Source organism: Sorex araneus, chromosome 1 (genome assembly GCF_027595985.1).
Source record: "Sorex araneus isolate mSorAra2 chromosome 1, mSorAra2.pri, whole genome shotgun sequence".
Classification (NCBI taxonomy): Eukaryota; Metazoa; Chordata; class Mammalia; order Eulipotyphla; family Soricidae; genus Sorex; species Sorex araneus.
In genome coordinates, this window is record NC_073302.1 from 36,701,315 (window position 1) to 36,713,643 (window position 12,329).

Consider the following 12,329-nt stretch of genomic DNA (forward strand, 5'->3'; position numbering starts at 1 on the left):
TCCTGAGGCCCCTTGGCGGCCCGGCTTCCCTCAACTGTGGTACAATTCCACCACCTTGTCTAACTTCTCTGTCAGTCTGAGGGAAACCTGGTTCACCGTCAGCTCTCCGGCTCCCTCACCAGGCATGGCACACACAAGATGAACTAAGAAAGCATGATGCGCCAGCACGAAGCTGCCCGGCCCTCACTGCCTCCACAATCCTCACTGTGCTTGCGTCCCGCCACTCTAGGGCCACTGAACTGAAGGCGTTTGCCACATCCAGTTCTCAAGTGGATTCAGGACCTCCATCTTTGTGGCTGACCACAGGCCAACAGCTGATGGATAAATAACCAGCACCGCCTTTTGCAGACCACTAGGTTGCCATGACAACCAAGTTGCCAGGCCCGCTTGGGTCTTTGCATGTAGACTGCTAGGATCGGATAGGGCTGAAGACAGCAGACAAAGCGGACCCCTCCCAGAGAGATAAAGACTTCCCCCGAAGACCACCAGCTGCTTCAGAATCCTCATTCTCACCTTGGTGCCCCCCCACCAAACTGTTAGAGGACCCTGGTCAAAGGTCCCCTCCATCCAGAGCTGGGCTGTGCCTGATGGAGAACCTGTCCCCACCTGCTCTGCTTTTGAGTGTGGGGCAGGGGCTAGGTCTGGGGGTGGAGGGGGGGCGTGAATGCAGTGGGAGAGGACGTGGGGAGGGGCTGCTGGACTGTCCGGGCTTTGCTGGGGGCTGCCAGCGCAGTGCTAGGAGCTGGAGGTGTTCCTCAAAACCATACCTGAGCACTCTCGGGGAGCGAGGGATTCGAAGAGCACGAGAGGCAAGGCAGGTGCTGGTTCCTTCTGGAATTACAGACTCAGGAAAGGAGGCAAGTGAGGGCGCGGTTTGAGTTTGGGGAAGCTTAACTATTTGTCAAAGGTTGTGAATTCCCACAAAGAATCCATAATCACGCTTTTCCGTGTGGTGTAACATGTATGCTTAGAGAGTGGAAGGAAATTTGGGGCTGGCAGCGGTTCCCACTTCTGGCCAACACCCCACCTCCTGCCAGGGCCTGAGTCCTCTCCCCTCTGGGATGGAAAGGTCGGGAATGCCCAGGTGAGGGGTCCAGTGCCCGAAGAGCCTGCAGATGAGGGATAGAGCAGAGCTGGAGGTGGGAACCAGGGGGGCAGGAAAAGAACAGACGCTTCACTCTGCTTCTGCCTCCCCAGAGCTGACTGCACAGGACCCCCAGGACTGCATGGAACCCCAAAGCTAACTACATGGGACCCCAGAAGTAATTGTGTGAGACCTCAGAACTGACTGCATGGATCAAGGACTGACCACATGGATCCCTAGAATTGACCACATGAACTCCCAGAACTGACTCAGCCGCCCTGAGGTCAGATGATAGGGCTAAGGCTGCAGGCATAGGGAAGACCCCAGCCCACAACTCAGGGGCCCCACCTATGAGGAGGGACAAAATGACAGAAAGGCCATGGGGTGGGGTCAGGAAGGGAGGAGGAAGATGGGGAGGAGAAGGGGGGGAGGGGCACTTGGCAGCCCAAGAAGCAGGACAGAGGAGGAGCAGGATGCCCACAAATCTGTTTGTAGGTCTGGGAGGGGCCCAGGGACCCCTAACTTTGGGGGTTTCCTCCCAGGCCCCTCTCGTTTGTGGTCTGAAATCCCTGTGCCACTGGGAGCCTTAGAGAGTGAAAACATTCACAAACATGCACACACACAGCAACACACATGAACACAGACACGCACACGCACAGGCACAGAGCCACACAGCAACACACAAATATATCAACACACACTCACAAATATGCACACAGATACACAAAGTCACAGACTAATACGGATAAACACATACATACACACAATCTCATACATATGCATGTAACACAGCAACACAGACACACAGAGGCACATAATTATACAGACACAAACATATACATACACACTTGCACACAAATACACACAGACACAATCTACACTCAGAGAAACACACATAGTGACACACACATCCTTATATATAAGTATGCACAGACACATACACATGCATGCACATATACATATATACACACACATATACACATACACTAAAACATATACACATATAGATATATACCCACTCATACACATAGAGATATGCACACACATGTATATATAGGTACACATAAAAACACTTCTACAGGATGCATATACACACATAAACATGCACACACATGTACATATATACACACATCACGCAGACATACACCCAGTCACACATACACACATGACACCTAAGTTTGACTCAGTTCAAAGAACTGGAGCATAACCCCTGATTGCAGGGGCTCCTGATAAAGTCAGAATAAATAATTCCTTGGCGGGGGCGGGGGGCTCCAAGGTCTAGGGTGCAGGCTTTGCATGCGGGAGGCCCAGGCCTAACCCCTGGCAGCATCCCCCCTCCCAGGAGGGACCTCCCAGCCCCAGGGTGAATGAGCAGATCATGCCCGTATCCTTCTAGCCCCTCTGCTCAGGGGCCCTGGCCCTGCCCAGCAGGAGGTGCTGTTTCTGTGCCCATTCTGGCAAGTTCCAGAGACTTGGAGGCTTTCCCAAGCCCAGCAGGGCTGGAGCGACAGCACAGAGGTAGAGCGTTCACCTTTCACGCAGCTGACCCGTGTTCGATTCCTCCGCCCCTCTCGGAGAGCCCAGTAAGCTACCGAGAGTATCGCACCCGAGGCAGAGCCTGGCAAGCTACCTGTGCATATTGGATATGCCAAAGACAGTAACAATAAGTCTCTCAATGAGAGATGTTACTGCTGCCCCTCGAACAAATCGATGAACAATGGGATGACAGTCACAGTGACAGCAGACACCACTGCCCCTGCCTGAGTCCCCCACTTGGGGGCTGGCACCCCCACGCTGACTGCCCCAAAGGGGCTGCCCGAGCTCACAGCCTCCCTGGAGAACCGCTCTCAGCAGAGGGGCCCCATGTGGCCCTGTGTGCCCCCAAGCCCCACCCCCACTCTGGCAGCCAGTCACTGGTTCTCGGGGGACAAGAGATGGACTGGCCTTTGGGGAGTGTGGGCAGGTCTCCAGCCGCGAGGGCACCGTGTCCTTGCTCCCGCTGGCCTCGCCCTCCCGCATCTCCGACTGTCCCTGTCCTCCCCACTGAGCATGCTCACAATCCATCCCTCTCACACCACTCCACACTCTGTCCAGGGAGAGTGGCCTAAGACCCCAGATCATGTGGCCGGTGGACCAGGGTGGTGCTGAGCCAGGCCATAAGCCCCGAGCACTGAGGGGCTTTTGCCCCGAGAGATGGTGGCTCCACAGCTGAGAAAGCCACCCCACAGCCTGCCCGGGCAGCAGCGTCGAGCCTCTGCAGTCCCCCCCAGTCTGCAGTGACCATTCATGGGGAAAAGCTGGGCGACTTTGCAGTGAAAGTGGGGTGCTCAAGCACCCAAGACGCTGTTCTGCACGGGAAAGGGCAGCAGAGCAGGAGGCTAGGGAGTGCCAGGGTCACTGCAGCCCGCTGTCCCTGCACCAGGACTCGGGGTCCGCTAGAAACACAAGGTGCACCCTGACACTGAGCCCTGGCTTGGGACACTTCCTGTTCCAGAAGAGTCTGTCTCAGCCTGTGCCAGAGCATTCACATGCCACATGCCCAGTGTCCCGGTGCCCTCGGGACTGCTCAGAGGACAAGGAGGGGTCGGGCTGTGGGAGACTGGCCCTGCCTGAGCAGGGGCAACAAGAGCTGGAGGAGAGGGTGTCGGACCCCTGCTGGTGGCTGCTCCTGCCATGGCACCTGGGAGAAGCCCCCGAGGGACAGTCCAGATGCTTCTCTCCTGGCCCCCAAATTCTGCAACGAGGGCGAGCATGAGCTTGTTTGATTTTTCTTTTTTTGGAGCTAAAATTAGTTTCTGAGACTCCCACCAACCCCTGGAAACGTCCCTAACAGCTGAGAAGCAAGAGACAAGTATCCTTGAGGGGGGCCAGGCTCAGCCTTTCTTCCCAGTTTATTGTTTCATCCAGAAATTCACGTCAATCCTTCAGTATATCAAGAGACCCACCGCAACTCCCTGAAGATGAACATGAGGCTTTTTCCTTCCACGTCTCTGAGCACAGTGGCCCCTGGGAGGAGGGCCCGTGTTCCTTTCAGCTTTATATCTCCTTTGGGGCCCTGGGGGGACTTCAGCTTTCTGGTCCGAGCAAAGTCCCGTGAGGATCCTGCCACGAAACAGGCACACGGGCTGTTTCCTGGCCTGTCTCTGGGGTCGTCCTGCTGCCAGGCGGAACAAAGGCGTCATGGCGATGCTCATGTCCGAACCCCCCAGAGCCTGGGACTCTGCCGGGGTGGCATGGCAGGGGGTGGCACTGGGTGAGCTAAGCAGATGGAGCGTAGGGGTTTTCATCAGCTGGTTTCCTAGGAAGGGAGATTGTCCTGGATTGTCCGGCTGAGCCAATGCCATCATCAGCATCCTTGAAAGTGGGAGAAGGGGGGCAGGGGCCTAGAGACACAGAACAGGGGTTAAGGCACTTTGTCTTGCAGCCTGCAGGATACTCGGTTCCCTGAGCACCATCAGGGGTCACTTATGAGCGCGGAGCCAGGAACAGCCCCCCACTGTCTGCCCCTCACCGCCCCCGGCAGCGCGGGGTGTGGCCCAGAGAGAGAGAAAGCAGACAGGTGAAGGCGCTGAGGAAGATTTGGCAGGAATGTGCGTGGGTGCTGGCACTAGGGAGGGCAGGGGCCCTGGGCCGAGGAGTGCAGGCTGGTCGAAGCGGCTGGAGAAGACAGGGAAACAGGTCCCCACCTGCAGCCTCCCGCAGGAAACAGGCCAGTGACTACTGGATCAAGGTGATGGAAGCATTGGGGTGGGGGAGGGAGCCTCCCCAGGGTCTGCACTGTGGAAAGACTCAGGGGTGGCCCCTGGCCCCTGCAGGGGGCTTGTCCAGTCTAGACTGGCAACGGGGAACACTAACGGCCGCTGTTTAGAACCACTCAGGGGCCTAATGGGCTTCACAGCCTTGGAGTAGGGGCGTGGCAGGGGCACAGGGCGAGCATAAGCACCTGGCTCTGGCTTGACCTCTGCAGACCTCACAGCCCCCACCATGCATTGCTGAGGGAGTCCAGGTGCCCCCCCAACCCCACCCCCTGCCAGCACAGGGTCTGGGTATCACTGCAGTATGTCTTGGCATTGATTGACCCACACAGCCCGGTCGGTCAAGTGGCCCCAGGGTCCCCTGAGCACCGCTGGGAAGATCCCCAGGTGTATATGCATTGTCTTCATCACCTGCAGGCACTTCTGTTTCCCGACTTGAGGTGAACCCAATACGGATTTGCAAAGTCAGCGTCTTCCTTCCACGACTCTGGTCCTCTCTGCTCTGCCCTCTGTTTGTCTGGGTGATGTCTTCGACCGAGAACAGTCTCAGAGTACGGAAGGCTCCAGCCCCCCCCCCCTCCGCCGCCACCCTGCCACCTCCCCTCCCAACACACACACACACACACACACACACACACACACACACACACACACACACACACACTCTTCTGTGCCTGTCAATTCTCCTTTGTGTGTTTAACCGGTGCTTCCCCATACATCTCACCGAGCAGTAATTTAGAGCAATAATGGCCCATGAGTGGGTTATTCTCGTGGTGAATTGTACCCTGATCTACAGAAAATGACTCTCTTAACCCTGTTTAACAACTGCACCTGAATTCCTTTTCCTCTGAGGGGAACCGTGGGATTCTCATTCAGTCAGCTGGCTTGCTTGAGAGAACTTGGTCCAGCCTTTTCCCGTCCTCTGTACTATTCGTGCTTCCAAACACGACCAGTCTTTCTTTTTGGTAACTGATTCCTTCCCCCCCGCCCCCCCAACACCCGTCCCCTCCATTGTAACTACCGGGTAGATGGGGGCACACACGCTTGGTTGTGGTGGGTCACAGGGAAGGCACTTGGGGATTCCAAACAGAAATATCATCCTCGGGAACAGGGTCAGCAGTGGTGGGAGCTCCAGAGACCAGGGGGCCAGCGGCCCCACGGCCAGCATCCCACCACAGACTTCCATGGCGTTCTCTGGTCTTTTGGCCAATGTGAATCGAAAGAATGACTCGATTCCGCTGGCAGTGCCATTTTTACACTCTGGTTTTCATGTTTGTTTGCTTTCTGCTTTTCGATGCAGAGACTTCTTTGCTTTTATCCCTCATGTTTTAGAAGTTTTAGTTCCAGCCCCTGAACTCTATCTACCGTTAACGCACCCAAGACCTTCCTAGTTTGCATTTCTCTGGTTAGGAAATGCACCAAGAGATTGTCTGTGGCGTCCCCCTCCGACTGCAGTTTAGCGCCCTTCTTCTTTGTTTATTTCCTCACCCATTGCTGTGGCTTCATGGTGGGAATTTTCATTTCTTAATTGTTATGACGGCATTCGTGTTGCATTATCTGGGTGTTTAGTTTGCTTTCGAAATGAATATTTGCATCTGTGTACACTTTAATAATGACTATTTAGCTAGAGCTCTCCTTCCACTGGTCCCTGCTCCATTGTTCTCTGGGGGGAGGGGGCTCGTCTACAAGATGCTCAGCTCCGACCCAGGACTTTTGGGATGAACTTCCAAAGGGGCGCCAGGTAGGCACATCCTGGGAGTCACCCATCACACAATGTCCCCGCTTGGCTGGGATGTGGTTGAGCTGTAGCGATGATGGGTTTGGCACCTTTGTAGCAATTTGTTTAACTCTGACTGAGATTTTTGCAGATGCCCCCACCCTCCCGCCTTTTATGATTCTCCTTCTAAATTTCTGACCAAATATGTCTGGGTCTGACTTCTCTTTTAACTGGTTCTTCTAGGAAGCCAACTCTTTCATACATGTCGTTTAAAGATGGTTGAATAAGGCTGGGGAGACAGCTCAAAGGGCTGGAGTGCATGCCTTGCATGCACAAGGTACCAGGTTTGATCCCTGACACTAAATTCTCCTGCCCCAGCAGCACTGGGATTTAGGCGGAGTCTGAATTTCTGGAAGGCCCTAAGCACCACCATATTGCGGGTACTCCTGCTCCCCTGTGCCTAAGCACTGAACTGTCCAATTGGCTTGGCTGAATACCACTGGAGTGGCTCCTGGGCCCTTAGAGCACTTCTTGGGAGTACCCATAAGTAAATATAGCTGAAAAATGGTCATTTTAATCTGGAGTCAGATACACTTCCATTCTGTCGCAAGGCCAGCCTGAGTATCGGCAATTTTGTATGGTCCAATCTAATAGACCTCCTTTGAACCCACTTAAGTTGGTTTTGTACTCTTTCTTTCTTTTCCTTTCTCTTATTTCCTTTTCTTTTCTATCCTTCCCTTTTATTCTTTCTTTCTAAATAAAATTCCTGTTTGTGAATAGTTTTCAATTTACAGAAAGATTACAAAGATGATATAAGGAATTGCCATATGCCCCTCACCAGTTTGTCTGATATTAGCATCGTGTTAGTGTAGTACACCTGTACCAATTAGTACACCAACACTGATATGTTGTCACTTAGTTTAAGTTCACACTTAACTCTAATTTTCTTAGTTTTCTTCTCTTGTGTCATTTTCCCTATTTTTCTGTCTCAGCCAGAATAGTGCATTATCTTCAGTTATGATGTCCCCTTTTGCCTCAGATATTCCCTTCTTCTGAAAAGCTGAAGAGTCTGCAGTAGCATGAGTGATGTATTGTGTGGAATTTCCTCCTACCCAAAGGCTCCTGGTATTTTTATCCTGGTTTAGACTGGGGATGAGGGATGTGGGGTGGAAGAACACGGGAGGCAAGAGACCATTCTGTCACATGCTACAAAAGGTACATCCCAGTCACATGACTTAGCAATGTTGATGTTGATCCGTGTCAACCTGATGAGGCTGTACTGGTCAGCAGTGTGACTCTTCCCCACTCCTTTCATACTCTTTCATACTTTCATACTTTGTTCAAGGAAACTCCTTCACAAGGAGGTAACTACCTTTCACTTCCTTAAGCATGAAATGTCAACATAAAATTGTTTGAATTTCTTCTGCCTGCAAGATTAGTTCTCCCTAACCTTATTCATATCAGCATGGACTCATGCATACTTTGGGCTATAATCTAATACTACGCCTTTATTGCTGCTCCTCCCACTGCTGGCCATTAAGAGCTCATTCAACTCGTCACCTTGCTCCTCTGACATTATGCCATCGGAGCATGTTGCTATTTTGAGTATTTCCTTACTTCCTGACTCTAGTGGATGTTCCAGAATTATCTTGCACATCTTCTGTCTCCATCCTAGAGCGGGTCGTTTCTCTGAGAAGTTCCTTTTGATGGAGGAAGATTTGAGAGAACAGGATCTGGGCACCAGGCATGTTTATTACAGCCTGGGACTCTGTTTTGATTTTGATTTTTCTCCTCTGTCCTTTGTCCTGGTTTCTTCAGCAAACCCATAGAATATCGGAGTGCATCTTGGTTATCTCTTCTTTCATTCGACTTGTCTTTTTCACTTGTCCTCTGAATTCTGGAAAAGCACCTCAAATTTGCCTCCTACATAGTAGGCTTTTATTTTCCTTGGCATGAACTCTTCTCTTTATTACCTCCAACACAGATTTTTATTCTGCTCTTCAATATTTCATTTTCTTCTTTGTTCTCTGTGCCTCCTTCTCTTCTCTTCTCTCGCAGTAAGCCAGATATTTGCTTTGCCTTTCTGTTCTCCCGAAGTTATTCTTTTCTTTGTTCCTGAGTGCTTTATCCTTTGTTGGTTTTGTGTCCTCAGAGTTGGCATTGAGTTTATATACACTCTGCACATCAGGTTTGATTTCCGGTGAACGGACCCAAAGCAGTGACTGAGATAGAGACTAAAGGCTGCCTCCTTGGGCTTCCTGGGGTGAGGACCAGTGACGACACCCTCAGCTTGCATAAGCAGTAGGTCAGGTGTTGCTATGGTTTGAGTGTACTCCCCCAAAGATATGCTGTGATCTTCTGCCCTCACATCTTACAACCTGACTTTGCTTGAACACAGGGTTGGGTTGTGGCCAACACGATGAGTGTCCAACTAGGAACATAAAGTGAAGAAGGGTGGAAAAGTCAGGACAGGCAGAGACTGGAGCTGTAGTCGAGAAACACCAAGGATGGCCAGGGACACCCAAGGCTAAAGGAAGAGCCTGTTTTGTGGTATATATACATGATGGAATACTACGCAGCTCTAAGAAAGGATGATATTCATTCACAGCACCATGCAGAACAGGAAGATATCATACTGAGTGAAGCCAATCAGAAGGAAAGGGCTAGATACAGAATGAACTGACCCACGCAGTTGAGCTGGTGGGGTGGGGAATTAAGAGAGGGGTGTTGGGACCCTTGGGGGGGATGCAGTACACTGGTGATGGGCATAGTGATGGAATTATATCCACTACCCCACAAAAGTCAAATTTAATTTTAAAAATAAATGATGAGCCCAGAACCTTCTAGAAGCCATGGCCTTGCAAACACCTTGATCTGGTGTCTGTGGACTCCAGAATGTGATCGAATACATTTCTGTCCTTTGGAGCCACCATCTCGTGTTCCTTTATTCTTAGATCCAGGAAAGCTACATAAATGTCCTTCAGGGAGACGGAACCAAGGAGCAGGAATGTGGGAATAGGAGGGGCAGGGACTTAACATTTATTTTAAGAAGTGAGTGAAATTTATTCGCTGTTGACTGACAATACTGGAAGAAGGGGCAGCTGAGCAAAGTCTAAAAGGCTCTAGGAGGAGCCATGAAGGACCTGGGGGAGAGCGAGACCTTCGCAGTGGCACTCTCTGCCCTGCAGTCTATCCTGGCCCCGCTCTCGCCTGGTTATGTGAGCTGGGATTCTTTCTCAGAACCACAGCTGTGTGGGGCCATGGGGAAGCTGGGCTGGCACACCACCCAGGTCCCGACTAGAGCCCCAGCCCTCTGCCCTCCCACTCTGGGTGCTGGGATGCGCTAATTCTCCTTGAACTTACACTCACCATCTGTGGAAAACGGGGCGACCAGAACCGCCCCCTGAGAGTTTTAAGGAAGATGTAACGAGCAACTGAAGGTCAAGGCCTTGGCATGAAGCCTTGACCCTTGGCCGAGGTGTTGGCAAATCCGGCAGGCTGCTCTTTTCATCACGGTTAATGTCACTGCCCACGCGGCTGGAGCTGATGGGCGGATGAGCAGAGCGCCCACTTTCATCCTCAGACTCTCATGGGCTTCCAGCGAGGGCTCCACTCTGGGCACAAAGGCTCTTTCGACTTTGAAGCCTGCAGAACCCTCTGCTGGGCTCAGAGGCCCAGGGAGCTATTTGCAGAGGCCCCCTTCCCGGGAGACGCTGCATGTGGCCGGAGAATGTCAGCGCAGCCCCGGGTCCCGGGCACACCCCTGCTGCTCTCTGCAGTGTGGGCACCCCCACCTCCACCTCTCTTCCTCTTCAGGCCTGGGCCTACTGGGGCAGAGCTGATTCTGGCTGCAGGCCCGACCTTGCTCCTGCTTCCATCTCTGTGGGAGCTAGAACATTCCACGCAGGCTTGGTGTCTGGTCCTGAGCAGTTCTCTGGGCCTCGGTTTCCCCCTCTGTGAACATAGCGCTTTAAAAGACAAGAGTTCCCCACTGCCACCTGCTCTGACGGGTATAAAGTAGAAACCCCCCACGATGGGGGTACAGATCAGCAGGTGGCCTGAGACAGGACGGGGCGAGGTGGTCTCTGAGCCTTAGGATAAAAAAATCTCTTAGCTCAGCTTCAGAGCTCGCGGACTTCACATCTGCCTGCCGTGTTGTGGAAGTCCTGCATAGCCATGCACAGGTCGGGACTGGCTGCGGGGCCTCTGACTCCAGCCTCCTTCCTCCCGGCCTCCCAGAGATCCCCGACCTCCACTTCCTTGGCCAGGTTCAAAGACTCTCCTGAGCTCAGTCCCCAGCATGAGTCACTTCCTCCCTTTCTTCCTGACTCCTGGGAGGGAGCTGCCTTCCTGGCCAGCGGTGAGTCACCCGAGGACAAGGGCAGGCCAGAGGGTGTTGGGGAGCCCGGGAGAGCGGCAGGCACAGGCCAGGTGCTGGAGAGTTTGCACACGGACAAAGGGCAGAGACTACCCACAACCAGCCAGTGTCTAGGTGGCGCTTTGCATCCCCGGCATAAGTGTCCCTGGAGGGGGACAGAGACATGGATTTGGGAGGCACCCAGGAGTGCTCCCTTGCTGTGCTCTGCAGCGAGATGGCTCCTGTCTCGAAGCATCTGTGAAACGGAGAAGGCTGGTGGCCTGCTGGGCTCTGCCGCTGGGCTGGCGGGTATGGGGAAGCTGCCCTTGGCTGTGAATCTGGGAACTGGATCCTGGGTTGGGGCTGCCAAGGGCAGGGGGAAAGCGGGTGGAAGCCAGTGCGGGGCCTCTCCCCACCTCGCCCACGCCAAGGATGGAACAGACGGCCTGAACGCCAGGCTCTTTCCCAGCCGGGGCATCAGGGCGGCCCCTGGCTGTCAGGCCCCGGGCTGCCTGCACCTACCTTCAGCTTTTTGACGCTGGTGCAGGGGTCGTTGGAGAAGCTCTCTGTGTCAGAGATCTCGATATCCTCACCATAGAGGACCCCGGTCAGGTCGTTCCTCACCTGTGAACAGAGAGAGAAAGCAGAGGGTGGTGGGTAAATGAGCAGCACGCCCCCCCCCCAGCCCGTAGGGATCTTCCTGGGCAAGTGCTTCGGGGGGGGGGGTGTTATTTTTATTCCCCTAACACAAGGAAAGCACGGAAGTTGTCTGCATTCTTATTTGGTGGGGGGCACACCCGTTGGTGCTCAGGGGTTACTCCTAGCTTTGCACACGGGGATCACTCTTGGCAGGCTTGGGGACCATATGGGATGCCAGGGATTGAACCTGGGTCAGCAGCATGCAAGGCAAGCATGCTACAGCAGTGTACTATTGCTACAGGATGTTTTCTGCATTCAGACCTGTAATTCTCCCCTTGTCCACACCACCACAAGCTTCTACCATGAATCACCATGTGGGTAACAGGAGGCCCAACAAAGAAGGGCTGGCCAGCTCTGCCCTGGCATTCCCCGCAAGAATGCAGAGGAGGTTCCAGGTCTCTGGACATGCTGCCCCATCACCCCCCACTAGGGCTATTCCAGTACACCTTCACAGACACTGGGCCGAATTCATTCACCACGAAGGTGGTGGGGAGGCTCAGACACTCAGCTTGACAAGGCCAGAAGAAAGAGAAAGAAGGGGGGCAGGACCCAGTCTGTCGAAGGTTATTACAGGTCCGCTTGCACACAGAATGACTGACCCACCTATGTTCCTGCAGGCTGGGATTCACCAGGACCCTGACACGCTATGAGGACGGGCTATAAAAACGGGTGGGGACTGTGTGAAACAGCAACCGCCACCCACACGCCTCATCTGAA

The 12,329-nt window shown here is 53.4% G+C and overlaps 1 protein-coding gene across 1 annotated transcript in view; it reads right to left on the reverse strand.

Annotated features, from left to right (window-relative positions):
- The window catches only part of GABBR2 (gamma-aminobutyric acid type B receptor subunit 2), a 372,576-nt gene that overhangs the window by 173,641 nt on the left and 186,606 nt on the right, over positions 1 to 12,329 (reverse strand). Inside the window, exon 4 of the mRNA XM_004600251.2 lies at positions 11,436 to 11,537. Within this exon, the coding sequence (XP_004600308.2) occupies positions 11,436 to 11,537 (102 nt within the window). The remainder of the gene's footprint in view (positions 1 to 11,435; positions 11,538 to 12,329) is intronic.